The 18,654-nt window shown below is 38.3% G+C and overlaps 1 protein-coding gene across 1 annotated transcript in view; it reads left to right on the forward strand.

Moving 5' to 3' along the window:
- DNAH14 (dynein axonemal heavy chain 14) overlaps window positions 1-18,654 on the forward strand; it is a 746,387-nt gene that overhangs the window by 307,901 nt on the left and 419,832 nt on the right. Inside the window, 4 exon segments of the mRNA XM_053712788.1 lie at window positions 4,723-4,819; window positions 5,784-6,013; window positions 11,924-12,176; window positions 17,718-17,822. Coding sequence (XP_053568763.1) covers window positions 4,723-4,819; window positions 5,784-6,013; window positions 11,924-12,176; window positions 17,718-17,822 — 685 coding nt within the window.

The following is an 18,654-nucleotide window of genomic DNA, read 5'->3' on the forward strand; positions in this document are numbered from 1 at the left end:
TAATTCGCTGGGCAGAGATTCACTCTTGCCACCTATCAGCTATCCATATCCCAGGTGTAGAGAACTGGGAGGCGGATTTTCTAAGTCGTCAGACTTTTCATCCGGGGGAGAGGGAACTCCATCCGGAAGTGTTTGCACAATTGATTCATCGTTGGGGCAAACCAGAACTGGATCTCATGGCGTCTCGCCAGAACGCCAAGCTTCCGTGTTACGGATTCAGGTCCAGGGATCCCAAGGCGACGCTGATAGATGCTCTAGCAGCGCCCTGGTCTTTCAACCTGGCTTATGTGTTTCCACCGTTTCCTCTGCTCCCTCGACTGATTGCCAAGATCAAGCAGGAGAGAGTATCATTGATTCTGATAGCACCTGCGTGGCCACGCAGGATCTGGTATGCAGATCTGGTGGACATGTCATCCTTTCCACCATGGTCTCTGCCTCTGAGACAGGACCTTCTACTTCAGGGTCCTTTCAACCATCCAAATCTAATTTCTCTGAGACTGACTGCCTGGAGATTGAACGCTTGATTTTATCAAAGCGTGGCCTCTCCGAGTCAGTCATTGATACCTTAATACAAGCACGAAAGCCTGTCACCAGGAAAATTTACCATAAGATATGGCGTAAATATCTTTATTGGTGTGAATCCAAGGGTTACTCATGGAGTAAGGTCAGGATTCCCAGGATATTATCTTTTCTCCAAGAAGGTTTGGAAAAAGGATTGTCAGCTAGTTCCTTAAAGGGACAGATTTCTGCTCTGTCTATTCTTTTGCACAAGCGTCTGGCAGATGTTCCAGAAGTTCAGGCATTTTGTCAGGCTTTAGTTAGAATCAAGCCTGTGTTTATACCTGTTGCTCCACCATGGAGCTTAAATTTGGTTCTTAAGGTTCTTCAAGGAGTTCCGTTTGAACCTCTTCATTCCATAGATATCAAACTTTTATCTTGGAAAGTTCTTTCTTTGGTAGCTATTTCCTCGGCTCGTAGAGTCTCCGAGTTATCTGCCTTACAATGTGATTCTCCTTATCTGATTTTTCATACGGATAAGGTAGTCCTGCGTACCAAACCTGGGTTTTTACCTAAGGTGGTATCTAACAACAATATCAATCAAGAGATTGTTGTTCCATCCTTGTGTCCTAATCCTTCTTCGAAGAAGGAACGTCTATTACACAATCTGGACGTGGTTCGTGCTTTAAAGTTTTACTTACAAGCTACTAAAGATTTTCGTCAAACATCTTCTTTGTTTGTTGTCTACTCTGGACAGAGGAGAGGTCAAAAGGCTTCGGCAACCTCTCTTTCTTTTTGGCTAAGAAGCATAATCCGCTTAGCCTATGAGACTGCTGGACAGCAGCCTCCTGAAAGGATTACAGCTCATTCCACTAGAGCTGTGGCTTACACCTGGGCCTTTAAAAATGAGGCTTCTGTTGAACATATTTGCAAGGCGGCGACTTGGTCTTCGCTTCATACTTTTTCTAAATTTTAAAAATGTGATACTTTTGCTTCTTCGGAGGCTATTTTTGGCAGAAAGGTTTTACAGGCAGTGGTACCTTCCGTTTAAGTACCTGCCTTGTCCCTCCCTTCATCCGTGTACTTTAGCTTTGGTATTGGTATCCCACAAGTAATGGATGATCCGTGGACTGGATACACCTTACAAGAGAAAACACAATTTATGCTTACCTGATAAATTTATTTCTCTTGTGGTGTATCCAGTCAACGGCCCGCCCTGTCATTTTAAGGCAGGTAATTTTTAAATTTAAACTACAGTCACCACTGCACCCTATGGTTTCTCCTTTCTCTGCTTGTTTTCGGTTGAATGACTGGATATGGTAGTGAGGGGAGGAGCTATATAACAGCTCTGCTGTGGGTGTCCTCTTGCAACTTCCTGTTGGGAATGAGAATATCCCACAAGTAATGGATGGTCCGTGGACTGGATACACCACAAGAGAAATAAATGTATCAGGTAAGCATAAATTGTGTTTTTTTCTTCGTTCTCTTGGTATCTTTATTTGAAAAATGAAGAATGTAAGCTTAGGAGCCGGCCCATGTTTGGTTCGGCACCTGGTAAGCGCTTGCTGATTGGTGTCAAAATGTAGCCACCTATCAGCGAGCGCTACCCACGGGTGCTGAACTAAAAATGGGCCAGCTCCAGTTTTCTCTCTAATCCCAGTTTTGCGGCACAGCAGTGAAACAGTTAATAAACAAAACCATACCCTTGCAGTCTGGATTGTGCAGTGTTTGCTAATTGCAGGGTGCGGTTACCTAATTAACTATTTCACAGATGGGTCTCACAAAAATTGTTTTAGAGGGAACACTGGCCGGCTCATAAGCTTACATTCCAGCTTTTTCAAATAAAGATACCAAGAGAATGAAGACAAATTGATAATAGGAGTAAATTAGAAAGTTGCTTAAAATTGCATGCTCTATCTGAATCATGAAAGTTTAATTTTGACTTGACTATCCCTTTAATCAGCATTGTTGTTAGATATGTGTTATTGCCAGAATTATATAAAGGTAATATTAATACTTATTCTATATTTACAAATTAGTTTAGGATCAGCAACTAACAACATTGTTTTTTGGTTTTGGTACTCAACATTGACCACATAAGGTTCATTAGTCTTATTATGAGGATTGTTCTTAAGATCAGCTTCTTTCTTTGGTTACTGAGATATGAAACAATTTGATATCATAAATAGAATTACCATGGTTATGTCAATGCTTTAGTAATAAGTACAGATTGGCTGCTCCAGAAAAGGCAAGAGATAAGGTGAGTTTGGCTGTTGAAAATCAATTGCAGCAAACAAGGCATTAATTCAGTCAAAACATTTTCACTTTCATATAGTATATTAATTTGTTGCAAGACTGCAAATCCCCCAAAGGGCCCCACCCACTTTCTGTGGATTTGTCACCGTATATTTCTTATACCTGCTTTTGTTTTGTGTATTTTTTCTTAATTAGGTGGCACATTTCAATCCACTATTAACCCATGATGCTGAGGTGCCCTCACATGCCTAGTGTCAGAGTTTCTGTGCAGAAGACTCATCACTATAAATGTATCTCTGCTTATATATTCAGGTGGTGCCCTACTCAATTGAGAGCATGCCCACACTTTACAGGGCCCATATAAGGCCTGCAATCAATATTGGTTCTGGTGCAGTGATCCCTCTAAGGACCAGCAGTGAAACAGTTAAATAGAACAATTAGCAAACTTAACACAATGCAGACTGCAAGGTGTGGTTCCCTTATTAACTGTTTCAATGCTGTGCCGCTCGCAAACTGACCTTAAAGGGAACACTGGTGTGGTGGGCCATTGGCTCCAGTAGCATCATGCCTGGCCTTTCTATGAGCCCCCTGAAAAACAGTGGTTGCAGTTCATGAATTTACAAATATGGTTGCGGGTTTCCAAGATGGTTGTTATTATTATTATTGTAATTTATTTTTATAGCGGCGCAAAATTTAAAAATATTTTTAAATGCAGAGCTGTTGCAATTCAGTAGATCATTTTTGAGGACTATATTAAAAAATGATTTAAATGTCTCTTTAAATATTCTGAAGGAGCCCCAGCCTCCCTGGAGTAACTAGAAAATAGACACTTTTATGGTATTTTGCACAAAAGCAGACAGCATAATAGTGACTTTATAGTGTGACATTGTTTTATTTTCCTTAATTAAACACGTAACTGGGGATTACTTTTTGATTTTAAAGTCTGTTTAAATGTATGAAGCATTGGTTCCCCTTCTCTGCAACCAGCTTATTCTGCCTTCTCTAGGATGCAACGTTTTTTTTTTCTGGGTTTCTGTATCTGTTTTCTGCAGTTTGTGTAAAAAAAAAATATGTTAGGCTGGAGCCAACAAAGCTGTTTATTTCCATTTTTAGTCTTACAAAGTCAGTGTCAGTGACAAGAGAATTTCCTATTCTAAAGTATTAAATCTTAAACTGTCTGACTTCCACATTAGGGAATTTCTATCAGATAAAGAAGTGTATTGAAAGTAAAACAATTGACTTCTACAGACACACTGTCTATTTTTCTTCATTTGTTTTGGAATGTTTATGTGTTGAAAATAGCATTTTGTTACTGACATTAACAGTAGCCCAGAAGCCTGATACATATGCACCCCTGATCTGTTTTTAGTGCTACAACCCTTTTTTATCATCACTAACATTTTTGAAACTGTACAGTTCTTTATCATTATTGCGGCAAGTCAGATAGGAGTCCTGTAAAAACGGAAGAAGCCACGCTGATCTGTACCTGTGCCTTTTTGGGTGCGACACAGAAGTGCAAAGTGCACACGGCTTCCCTTTAACAGTGGTTAAATAGTGGTTTAACAGTGGCTTTTACAGTGTGGCCAAAGAGAAAAAACTGCCACCATATTTGTGTAGGCACATGTGCATATCTTCTAGCGCAGGATAGGATAAGCAAGGAAGTAATATGACTCACAATCACAGAGATGCAGTTCCTATTGATCCTATGTGGCTACTGGCTCTGCTTCTGCAACCAATCAGAAAGGAGAGTGTTGAAATGGGAGGCCCTTACACAGACTTTGCCCTGGGGTCCAGTATGGGATACGCACATGCCAGTTGAGATAATTTTACATTGTGAACAAAAGGAAGGGAAGCAATAAATTGACATTGAGATTAAAGTAAAGATATGATTTGTTTATTGTTTAGTGTATAAATCTTTTCACTGGTTTTTACAACCATTGCATTTCATTTATATTTTTCTTCTCATAGCTCAATAATAATGTGGAGGAATTTACTGATGTGTCTAAAGTTGCCTCTACTGATTTAAATACAGAAGGGGGAGATTCCCTCTCAAAGATGCATGATGGTAAGAATAACGTTCAGCTCACACTCAAACACAGTACAATTCATTAAAATAATCATTAATCATAATTTCCTCATTTATTATGGGAAATTAAGAACAGATGTGTATCAGTTGGTTGTAACCATGAGAGTCCGCAGAAATTATTTCAGGGCGGGGAGGCAAAAAAATGAAATACCCTAAGCATAACAATATCAGTGGCAACATGTGAAGCAAAGAGTTGCTTGTTTTACTCATGAGCTGCACATACTTTTAAACATGGTAGCTCATTGGCATCAAAAGAGTGACTTAAGTGAGTGCTTTTAGATATACACACACACACAACACATAGAAAGTCTGGCACTCTCTTGCATGCACACAGCTAGATTAAAAGCAAAATGGGGGAGTTCGTTACAGCATTTGGCCACATGGTGATAGCCCTGGACCACGTCAAGGCCTCTTCCTCCCTGGGTCCCTAATAATGTTGTGTTAACTCCAGTCAGGCCTGGGTGCAAAGCCCATAGAGTAAATTACAAAACAAAAATGTTAACACAACACATAGAAAGTCTGTCTTATAAGCACACAGCTAGATTAAATGCAAAACAGAAGAGTTTTTTGTTTTAATCTAGCTGTGTGCAAATGTGTGTTTGAGTTTTTGCCCCCCCCCCCCTCCAGACGACCATGGTTGTAACTCAAGAACACAATGCAGTATTTTTCTTGTATATAAAGTTTTACATTGGTCACAAAATAATTACAAATTGAATCTGTTACAGTTGCAAACATTGAGTTGCTATTAGATTACGTTTGCTGTTTCATGTTTTTTTTTTTATAGATGCTTCATTGTTTGTGGCTCGATTAAGATCTAATCCCCCAACATTTTATTTCTGTCTTTATCTCTCATCCTCACTTTTTAATGATTCAAAATTCTGTAGACCAAATAAGTATTGATTTAATTGTTTGTCAATACATTTATATTATATTACAAATAAAGATTTTGGTTTAGGTCGCATCATCCCTGAATGGAGTTGGGTAATCTTGGATGGTCCTGTTGATACAGTTTGGGTAGAAAACCTGAACACTGTTTTAGATGACACCAGAACACTCTGCTTGGCCAACAGTGAAAGGATCCGGTTACCCCAAGGGATGAGAATGATATTTGAGGTGGACAGCTTGTCACAAGCAAGTCCTGCTACTGTTAGCCGGTGTGCAATGGTATATGTGGTGAGTAACGTGCAGACATTTGTAAGATCATAAAATGTGCAGCATGTATAAAGGCTTTTTATTCATATGTATAGGTATTTGTGATTGCAGTTTTCTCCTACATTATCATTTTTAAAATATATTAGGCTAGATTACAAGTGGAGCGCTAATTTAATGTGCGCCCATAAACGGACAAATTTGCCCGTTTACAGACACACACTAAATAACCAGCCATTGGCTGGTTAATGCTACAGCTGGCTCGCGGTAGGACTTTGTGCTCAGTGAATTAACCAGAGGTCAGACCAGGGTCGGCCCCAGAACGAATGAAATGGGGGGGCATTTTTTTTTTTCACGAGGGGGCACGCATTTACAAAGCATGTATGAGAGTCAAAATAAGAGCAGACCTACATATTCTGCAGGAAAGTGTAGCTTCTGACTGGCTTATCCCCCACTATTAACATTTGGAGAATATGTGCTAAATCATTAGGTAAAAGAATGAAGTCTAAATCCTATGCAGTGCACTTAAACAGAGCCATTAAACTTGAGACCCCCAGTGCAATAGCTCCTTAAAAACAATTCACCCCTTAATCACCGTGATCCAAAACCCTTAAACTCATTCTCAAATCTCAGTCATGTCCCCTAAACAGCCATGCACTCCAAACCCCCCAATGCAATTAACCCCTTTGTTAGCAATAGCAGTGAGGATACTAGGTTTTCATGTACTGGTAATTTTGTAGATTAGATTTAGCTATACCTGTTTCGCAATAACTAACGGATATCAGGCTACTTACTAAAACCTATGTACTGTGAACCTATAAGAATATGTCTATAAATGACTACCGGCTTCTATTGATGCACTGTGATCTTAGGCCCGGCCCCCAGCATGCAGCATTACATAACAATTCATTGTTTTATTTATTATTTTTAAAGCGTATGATCATATCAATATTTTTTGAGGGGGCACAGCATTCCATTTAGGTGGGCATTGCCCCCCAATGCCCCCCTTGGAGCCGACCCTGGGTCAGACCTCTGGTTAATTCAATAAATGTCTCTCAATTGCCCCAAAATAAAATGTAGTGTTCCTTTATAAAATAAAAAAATATGAGCATCTTTTTTTTTTTTTTTTTTAATTAAATATAAGGAGTTAAAGTGAGCGGATGTGGGGTGTTTGAAACAAAAATGCCTTTACATTGCGGTCTTTGGGGATTGCGTTTAAACTTGAAATATATATGTATATGGTTATACTGATGTATATTTATGTGTTAATATGTGTATATACACATATAAACACATAAATATATATGTATATATACATATATATTTAAAATTTGCTGCCCATTGCCGCACAACTTACCTCCTTTGCTGCATTAGGTTCTCTGCCGTGATTATCGACATGAAAACGAGGCTTCAATGTGAGCCTATGGAAGCATGCTCTTCATTTGCGTATGCTGGTATTACGAGTAGAGTGCAAATATCGCGCTTGTGAAAGCGTAATTTTGTGCTCCACTTGTAATCTGGCCCAATATGTATAAGTTTAGCAAACATTTCAAGGACAAGATAAAAAAAGATGGGTACCCAATTTAGCAAGGTTAGGGCAGACAAGTTTCCCAGCAAGGGAACCTTTCTACTTGGTTTTGTAGCATTTGAATTAGGAGCTGTGCGGTGCTAACAAGCAGTTTTTTCTCACCGCTCACTTACCTGCAGCGCTGGTATTACAGGTTTTTACAAACCCTGCAAGAAGTGAGCGTAGAGCAAAATTGTGCTCCTCACCGCACTCCAATACCAGCGCTGCTTAAGTCAGCAGTGAGCTGGTCATACGTGCTCGTGCACGATTTCCCCATAGACATCAATGGGGAGAGCTGGATGAAAAAAAGTCTAACACCTGTCAAAAAGCAACGTAAAACTCAGTAACGCAGCCCCATTGATTCCTATGGGGAAACTAAAGTTATGTCTACACCTAACACCCTAACATGAACCCCGAGTCTAAACACCCCTAATCTTACACTTATTAACCCCTAATCTGCCGCCCCCGACATCGCCGACACATACATTATACTTATTAACCCCTAATCTGCTGCCCCCAACATCGCCGACACCTACATTATATTTATTAACCCCTAATCTGCCGCCCTAATGTCGCCGCCACTATATTAAATTTATTAACCCCTAAACCTAAGTCTAACCCTAACACCCCCTAATTTAAATACAATTTAAATAAATCTAAATAAAATTACTATTATTAACTACATTATTCCTATTTAAAACTAAATACTTACCTATAAAATAAACCCTAAGCTAGCTACAATATAACTAATAGTTACATTGTATCTAGCTTAGGCTTTAATGTTATTTTACAGGCAAGTTTGTATTTATTTTAACTAGGTAGAATATTAACTATTTAATAACTACCTAGCTAAAATAAATACAAATTTACCTGTAAAATAAAACCTAACCTAAGTTACAATAACACATAACACTACACTATAATTAAATAAATTCCCTAAATTAAATACAATTAAATAAATTAAATTAAATTAGCTAAATCACAAAAAAACAAAACACTAAATTACAGAAAATAAAAAACAAATTACAGATCTTTAAACTAATTACACCTAATCTAATAGTCCTATCAAAATAAAAAAGCCCCCCAAAATAAAAAAAACCCTAGCCTAAACTAAACTACCAATAGCCCTTAAAAGGGCCTTTTGCGAGGCATTGCCCCAAGGAAATCAGCTCTTTTTCATTTAAATAAAAATACAAACACCCCCCAACAGTAAAACCCACCACCCACACACCTAGCCCCCCAAATAAAACCCTAACTAAAAAAACCTTAGCTCCCCATTGCCCTGAAAAGGGCATTTGGAGGGGCATTGCCCTTAAAAGGGCATTTAGATCTATTGTGGCCCAAAGTCCCTAATCTAAAAAATAAACCCACCTAATACACCCTTAAAAGAAGTGGTCCTCCAGACGGGCAGAAGTCTTCATCCAGACGGCATCTTCTATCTTCATCCTTCCGGCACGGAGCGCGTCCATCTTCAAGACATCCGACGCGGAGCATCCTCTTCAAACGACGTCTTCTTCGTAATGAATATCTCTTTAAGTGACGTCATCCAAGATGGCGTCCCTTAGATTCCGATTGGCTGATAGAATTCTAACAGCCAATCAGAATTAAGGTAGAAAAAATCCTATTGGCTGATGCAATCAGCCAATAGGATTGAGCTGGCATTCTATTGGCTGTTCCAATCAGCCAATAGAATGCAAGCTCAATCCTATTGGCTGATTGGATCAGCCAATAGGATTGAAGTTCAATCCTATGGCCTGATTGCATCAGCCAATAGGATTTTTTCTACCTTAATTCTGATTGGCTGATAGAATCAGCCAATCGGAATCTAAGGGACGCCATCTTGGATGACGTCACTTAAAGTGATATTCATTATGAAGAAGCCGTAGTTTGAAGAGGATGTTCCACGTCGGATGTCTTGAAGATGGACCCGCTCCGCGCCGGAAGGATGAAGATAGAAGATGCCGTCTGGATGAAGACTTCTGCCCGTCTAGAGGCCCACTTCTGCCCGTCTGGAGGACCACTTCTGCCGGCTTCGTTGAGGACATCTTGCAGCTTGGATGAAGACTTCTCCCAGTAAGTGAATCTTCGGGGGTTAGTGTTAGGATTTTTTTAAGGGTGGGTTTATTTTTTAGATTAGGGACTTTGGGCCGCAATAGAGCTAAAAGCCCTTTTAAGGGCAATGCCCATCCAAATGCCCTTTTCAGTGCAATGGGGAGCTTAGGTTTTTTTTAGTTAGTATTTTATTTGGGGTGTTGGTTGTGTGGGTGGTGGGTTTTACTGCTGGGGGGGTGTTTGTATTTGTTTTTACAGGAAAAAGAGCTGATTTCTTTGGGGCAATGCCCCGCAAAAGGCCTTTTTAAAGGCTATTGGAAGTTTAGTTTAGGCTAGGGTTTTTTTATTTTGGGGGGGCTTTTTTTATTTTGATAGGGCTATTAAATTAGGTGTAATTAGTTTAAAGATCTGTAATTTGTTTTTTATTTTCTGTAATTTAGTGTTTTATTTTTTGGTGATTTAGCGAATTTAATTTATTTAATTGTATTTAATTTAGGGAATTTATTTAATTGTAGTGTAGTGTTAGGTGTTAGTGTAACTTAGGTTAGGTTTTATTTTACAGGTACTTTTGTATTTATTTTAGCTAGGTAGTTATTAAATAGTTAATAACTATTTACTAACTATTCTACCTAGTTAAAATACATACAAACTTGTCTGTAAAATACAAATAAACCCTAAGCTAGCTACAATGTAACTATTAGTTATATTGTAGCTAGCTTAGGGTTTATTTTATAGGTAAGTATTTAGTTTTAAATAGGATAAAATGTAGTTAATGATAGTAATTTTATTTAGATTTATTTAAATTATATTTCAGGGTTAGACTTAGGTTTAGAGGTTAATAAATTTAATATAGTGGCGGTGACATTGGGGGCGGCAGATTAGGGGTTAATAAGTGTAGGTAGGTTGCGGTGACATTGGGGGCGGCAGATTAGGGGTTAAGAAATATAATGTAGGTGTCGGCAATGTTGGGGGCAGCAGATTAAGGGTTAATAAGTATAATGTAGGTGGCGGCGATGTCCAGAGCGGCAGATTAGGGTATAATAAGTATAATGTTAGGGGCTGCAGATTAGGGGTTAATAATATTTAAATAGTGTTTGCGAGGCGGGAGTGTAGTGGTTTAGGGTTTCATATGTTTATTATAGTGGCGGCGATGTCCGGAGCGGCAGATTAGGGGTTAATATTTTTAGGGCCTCGGTTTAGGGGTTAATAGGTAGTTTATGGGTGTTAGTGTACTTTTTAGCACTTTAATTATGAGTTTTATGCTACGGCGTTGTAGTGTAAAACTCATAACTACTGACTTTAGAAAGCATTAGGAATCTTGGATGTAGAGGGTGTACTGCTCACTTTTTGGCCTCCCAGGACAGACTCGTAATACTGGCGCTATTGAAGTCCCATAGAAAAAAGGGTTTACGAAGTTTACGTAAGTCGGTTTGCGGTAAGGCCAAAAAAGTGTGCGGTGCCCCTAAACCTGCAAGACTCGTAATAGCAGCGGGCATAAAAAAGCAGCGTTAGGACCTGTTAACGCTGCATTTTTACCTTAACGCACAACTCGTAATCTAGCCGTTTATATTTTAAAGTCTTTTGAGCTGAAGGAGAATGAAGCGACTGAAGGCCTGTGTAGCACTGTTTCTGCAACATTCTCCAAGCTACTTGCAGATAGTCTCTTCTATGGGGACAATTCAACATTAGTATTTGGACTTTTCAAATTCAGCAACGCATTTTATTATCTTTGTCATAGCTCTCAACTGCAGATTGCAGGATTGTCACAATTTAGGAACTCTACCACCTTGTCCTCCCCTAATTTCCCATTCATGGCAAATGTCCCAGGTTTCCAGAGCGAAACCAGGGACTTCTCCAGTTCCGTCAACAGCCTACCTGACTCTGCCCACTCATCCCCACCCAAGACACGCCCGACCCTGCCCATGACCTCCCATTCCCAGAAAAATTCTGAGAAATTTTGGAGTTATGCTATCCTGTCGACATTGAAATTACCCTTAAAAATATAAATCTTACTGTTAGAATACTAACTGGCTGACAACCATACTTGTTATATACAATGTTCAACAAAAAAGCATATTGGGAAAATTATTGACATTAATGAAGAGGCGGCTTATATTGTATGCAATATTTTTATATACTGTATACTAAAATATGATGAATTATTAAATGCTTATTATATTATATATTAATTTATTACAATGTAGTTGTGATGCCACAACTGCTCTACAAAATGTGAGTGTATGGAGCAAGGGTCCTGAACTTTATCATTGTGTTGTATTATGCTATCTGTCAAATAAATATGTATTTCAATACAGGATCCTGTTGATTTGGGATGGAAGCCGTTTGTTAAGACCTGGATTTCTCAGGTGTCTTCAAAGTTACCACTCCACGGTGTACAATACTTAGAGAGCTTATTTACACGGACTGTGGACAAGGGACTTAAATTTGTACAGAAGAATAAGACCTTCCTGCCTTTTCCCGTACAGGAGCTGACCATTGTAATGAACCTCTGCAAAATTTTAGATTCCTTCATTATTTTCATGAGCAGAAACGGAGGCTTTGGGCAGAGTAAGTCAATAATGTTTAATAGTTGTTATCTATCACACACACAAACACAATAGGGCTATTGATTTGGGTAATCATGTCTGCTCTGCAGCATTCTGTATCAGACTAAAATATCTTTCTAGCTTTTACTCGTTATCAGTGTGCAGTGCCCTTGGGGGACACCTTTCATGATTCGGATAGAGCACCCAATTTTAAACAACTTTCGAATTTTACTTGTGTTATCAAATTTGCTTCGTTCTCTTGGTATCTTCTATTGAAGAGTAAAACTAGGTAGGCTCATAAGAGCTCAGGAGTGTGCACGTGTCTTTAGTACTCTATAGCAGCAGTGGTTTGCAACATTATTTGCAGCTTTGTTATACAATCTTGCAAAACACTTCTGCCATAGAGTACTAAAGACACGTGCATACATAGTTTTACTCTTCAATAAAAGATAAATATATGAAGCAAATTTGCAAACAGAAGTAGATTGGAAGGTTGTTTAAAATTGCATTCTCTGTCTGAATCATGAAAGTTTTTAATTTTGACTTTACTGTCCCTTTAATATTAAAAGGAAATTTCAGCTGGATATTTGAGAAGTTTTTGCTGCAAGCTTGAAAATATATTAAATGATCAGCTATTCTTGATCAACTTTTCTTATGAAACACTTTGTTTATAGTCAGGACCGTCTTTAACACAGGGCAAAAGGGGCAGCTGCCCTGGGCCCAGTCTCTGTTGAGGGGCCCAAGAGTCCTAAAAAAAAAAAAATTTTTTTTTTTTTTATTGTTCATACCAGACTACTGATGTGACATGGGGAACACACACATTCAGTCCTAATACTGTCACAGTCAAAAGTACTCTGCTTATATTTTTTTTTAAAACTGTGCCAGACCGTGCCGGTGTCATGTGAAATGCCAAGCTAGTGCCATGTGCTGTTTTAGATGTGCACTGTGCAGCACTGAATGCAAAGCCCTAACTCGGCATCCAGCCATTTCCCACTGCATCAGAAAAGGTCCTATTGGGGTTACCACTGTTACCAGGTAACTGCTCTGGTGGTGGGGATTGTTTCTGGGTAGGGCTGACTGTAGGCGTATGCAGCAGAAAGCTGGAGCGGCAGACACATGAGGATTTGAGCATCTGTGCAGCTGCATACACTGCTCTCTTCAGTCTTGAGGCTGTGTGACTCATCTCACACTGTATCCATGCAGCCTTGGACAGACAGCATCCAGTCTACTGGTCCACTTAGCCCTGCTCTTTCTGCTGTGGCCCTAAGATCAACTAACTGAAGTTTGTTAGGGGAATAGTGCTTTGTAGAAAGGTGTCAGTGGGAAGAATAAGTGAGTGCACACACGCCCCTCCCCATGCAGCATTGTCTAGTTCAGGGTGAGAGGGAACTTGTTCCTAGCAAAGAAGCGACATGTGCTGGTGTGGCTGATGTATAGCGTCATGCTGATACTTCACACATTAATGTAAGCTTATTTTTATAGTTTTTATTTTCTCTCTGTCTCAGATTTTACAGCTTCCCATAGTAGTTCTGCTGTTCCAGTCAGTAAACTTATATTTGTCTGCACCTCCATCCTTTACCTTGCTTTGCTCCTGTTGGCTGCCCTAAATCTCTTTAACCAGCTAACCTCACACCAGAATCACATTCAAAAGAATATTAAATGAATCCACAGTGGAGGAATTTATATATTTATTTACTTATTAGTACTGCTTAGGTCCAGTTTCACATATTGCATTTTTTTTTTTTTTTTTTTTTTTTTAATGATTAGCCCAGCAGTGAATTTTTGCCCAGGGTCCAATCCAATATTAAAGACGGCCCTGCTTATAGTGTCTATATTAAATGTATTACATCTGAACCACAGTATGAAACATGTACCCTATCAAAGTCACAGGATACTTGAAGGTACAGGGAAACCCAACATTTTTCTTTCATCGATCAGATAAAGAATACATTTTTGAACAACTTTCCAATTTACTTCTGTTATCTAATTTGTTTAATTCTCTTGGTATCCTTTGTTGAAGAAGTAGCAGTGTACTACTGGGAGCTAGCTGGAGCTAATAACACTAAGTATACATGTGCAGCCACCAATTAACAGCGCCCAAGTCTACCTAGGTATCTTTTCAACAAAGGATATCAAGAGAACTACAAAAAAACGATGTAATAATAATAGTAATAATAATAATATTAAAGAGAACAAACAAATGAGATAATATACAGTAAGTCAATTTGAAAGTTGTTTAAAATCACACACTCTATCTGAATCATGAACGAAAAATAAATTGAGTTTGTGTTCCCTTGAGTGCTAACGATGGCTCAGAGCCGTCGCTATCACTCAACTACCTTTTTGGTGGATCTGGGGCTCCCACCCGCTCCTACCCCGGTGATCAGGCCTTCATAGTGGACAAGGCATCGCTGGGGCGTTCCCGTTACGTGCGGTGACGTCATGCGTAATGACGTGATGACGTCACCGCGCAACTTTTATTTTAAAATTGACAATACAAAGTATAGGAAAGGGGGCATGCTGCTTAGAAACCTGTATCTCAGGGATCTGAGCAGCTACAGACCCCCAAGACCCACCATTGGAAAGGTAATCGCCTAACCTTTTCAAATGATATAAGTCTTGGGGAGGGGAAAGTCAAAACATTTTTTTGTTAAAAATAGTAAAAATCAGAAAAGTATTAAATCCAGCTTTAGCACTCAAATGGTTAAGCCCTGGTATATATACTCACAGTTAAAAGTCCCGGCATTTATCTAGGCTATTAGGTTTCCCGAATAAACAGTCACCATATATTGCAGTTCTGGTATTTAAGTTATGTCTCATGCCAATGCCCAGCTCCTGGTGAGCCATGAAACATTTGTCATCATGGTAGAGCGATGCACGTTACTTCTAACCTTAGATGACTTGGCACACATAGCCTTCTCCTCCGCACAATGAGGGCGCAAACTGAAAGATGCTTTGTACTCCTGTAGAACTGCCGCTGGATACCACTATTTCTTACACTATTTTGTTTTTTCATATGTTGAACCATTTTCTTGCACTACTATAGTTAAATATTTTTTTAACTAATTTAAATTGTGGCTTATAAAAGGATTTAAATGACTTCAAAATAGAATGTAAGAATATCACCTGAGCTGCCACATAATGTTTACTCACAAGACATATGATTTGGTTGGAATAGAGGAGGCCATTGCGTCTATTCTGAATGTGCCAACGTTTGTGTTGTGGGGGTGGAGAGGGGTTTGTGCTACCTAATTAGAACTTAGAAACATATATTTCATAGGACACTGATTTTTGATTTGAAAAGTCCTCAATCATATTACATTAATGGATAAAAAAGTTTCCTTACTAAATGTCTGAGTCTCTTTTAGGTAACTGCAGATGTGTGTGAAGAACGCTCTTTATCAGCCAGAACCGAACAAAAAGTCAACAGTTTGAAGAGCAGATCTTATACTCCTAGTTTAAGTAGTCCACCTGGAGCAAAGGTAAGAGAATTGCTTCTGAAGATTTTAATATAAATTAAATAAATGTCATAAGATCATATGGTAGAATTACGCATGATTTGTCTATTTTTTCAAACATTGTTTATATTTATTTGTACCATATTTTCTGTATTGGTAATGTGATTGTTGAAAGAGACATTTAATAAAACATATATATATATATATAGTACATATTAATTGACTTGAGTTGAGCACAAGAGACTATTAAAGTTAAAATTAAACTTTCATGATTCAGGTAAATTACACAATTTTAAAACAACTTTCCAATTCACATTCATATCTAAATATGCACAATCTTTTTTATATGCACATTTTCTAAGGCACCAGCTCCCAACTGAGCATGTGCAAGATTCACAGAATATAGGGATATTTAACTACAATGCGCATTATTGAAATACTAGTGATGAAGCCCGTGTACACCGGCCATTTTCTTTACTGCAGCGGTCCTACCCTGTGCTCCTTTCTGGCCATGCCCCCGCCGCAGCAAACATACCGCTCCCGCGCTCCCCCTCTGGCCCTGCCACACCACACCCCACACCCGTCCCGCCATGTCTACTTCTACCAGACCAAGGCCCCCCCCCCCCCCCGCTGCATGCGCAACTGACGAACGGCGACGGACGCAGTTACAAGCGTATTTGAAAAAATTATTACAAATGATTAAACATACTGTAAAAAATATAGATATATTCTACAGATTGTTTAGAATATTTCACAGTATGTTTAATAATATTTTCTTTACTGCAGCGGTTCCTACCTGTGCTCCTGTCTGGCCACGCCCCCCCCGCCGCTGCAAACGTACCTCCCGCGCTCCCCTCCGGCTCGGCCAACACCACACCCACGTCACGGACACCGCCACGTCCCGCCATGTCTACTTCTACCAGACCACGCCCCCCCCGCTGCATGCGCAACTGACGACGGCGACGGACGCATTACAAGCGTATTTGAAAAAATTTATTACAAATGATTAAACATACTGTAAAAAATATAGATATATTCTACAGATTGTTTATAAAAATTTTCACAGTATGTTATAATAATATTTAATATATTTTTTAATGTTTTATATATTATTTCATCAACGCGCATTGAAGACGAGCACAATTATTATGCACGCTAACCCAACTGTGTTTAGTCCTTGATTGCGAACACCTGATGTGTGTACACATATTTTACATTCTTATGTTCTTCACAGAGAAAGTATGTTATTTTTATTATTAAATATATATTTATATATATATATTATATATGATAATGTTCATGTAACATAGATATCTATACCTATATATTTAATAGGAAATAGATATACAGGTATAGGTATATATAGATATAAATAGAAATATGTACTTACATTAAAAAGTACATTGTTCTGTATAATGTGAAGACATTGGAATTTGAACTATTCATAACTAATGCTTGGTTAGCGTGGCAAGCGATAGTTGGAAGATTTTTTTTTCTATGCATCCCATTGACTTCTGTTAGAGACTGTTAACACGGTCGTGATATTCAAAGTTCAGCTTTTTTTTGCACGTTGGGTTTATGCTTGCGCACTAACTTTTTACACTCGCAAAAAAAAGTCACTGCCTAGCAAAGTAAATCGTTGAGCACAAAATTGTGCTCCACTCATAATATAGCCAATAATTGTGTAATTTAAGATTCTGATTTACATAGTTTGAAAGCTATCACAATACTGTGGTATATTCTTGAAACTTGTAAATTAAACAAAGGTAGATTTTTATAAACCACTACATATATTAAAACAAGGGGTTTACCACTGGAGCATTGAGATACTGTAATAGCCCCATCTCATTTAATAGATGTTATTAATGTTTATTGATTCCAATAAATACAGCCAGATAACCCTAATAATAATTTGCATTATTTTAACCCATTAATGATCATTTTGAACAATAAGTTTAATTTTCTTTTATTCTAATAGGGAAGAGCAAAAATGGTTCTTAGAAAGGCACCTGACAAACTGCTATTGCTTCTGGGAAGAGCTGTATGTATTTTCGTATTACCGTGGGCAGGTTGGAGGAGTTTTAAAAAGAGAAGATGAACAAGAGGAGAATCACTAATTGGATTGAGAGCCATGGATGAGTCCCTGGCAAACCTAACGTATGATTTTAATAACTTTGTGCACGACTTATTTGACAGAGACCGCTCTTCTGGTAAGTACATTCTTCTCTTATACTGAACACAACTAACAAAGAAAGATAGCGTTGGTAGATATGCTAATGGTCTCAAAAATAACACGCTCAGCCAAGTCTAAAACATTTTTAGAACAAATTAATATCTTGGTTTGCTGCAGTTGTTATTCAGTAGCCAAACTTCACCCACCATTTGCCTTGTGAAGGAGCCAACCCATGCTTTAGTTTGCAGATAACAAGGCTTGTAATGGTCATAATGTTAGTATAAGATGCATTGCTTTCCAGCTGTTAGCAGTTAAAGCTAACTAGTGAACGATATGTATCCAGGTTAGCCTTGATAAGTCAACAGGATGCATTTCATGGTCTGAGAATTTGAATATCCTCAATTTTCAGAGCTAAATTACATGAAAAGGTAACAAAATGAATTACACAAAACTAAACATTTTACATAAAACTCTCAAGATGTTTACTGTCTCTTTAACATTTACTTATGATTGCAATCAACTGTTCAAAAAAAGACAGTTATAAAATTATACAAAATTATATGAAATTGTTACTTGTGCATGACGTGAATTAATCTTATTTGATTAGGTAGTTATCTCAAATATTGATTGAATTAACCATCGTGTTTTTTTTTTTTACAGTCATATGAGTGATTGAATTGGATTAATTGTCCTATTCATTAGAGGAGCATTATAGCTTAAAGGGACATTGTGACCCCTTCATTTTTTTTCCAAGTGGCTTGTTATACCAGCTGCAGAGTATGAAATGTTATAATAAAAATCTAGACAGATAGATAGATTAGCGCTGCAAAATTTGTTGGCGCTTTACAAATAACCGATAATAATAATAG

This window comes from Bombina bombina, chromosome 4 (assembly GCF_027579735.1).
Source record: "Bombina bombina isolate aBomBom1 chromosome 4, aBomBom1.pri, whole genome shotgun sequence".
Classification (NCBI taxonomy): Eukaryota; Metazoa; Chordata; class Amphibia; order Anura; family Bombinatoridae; genus Bombina; species Bombina bombina.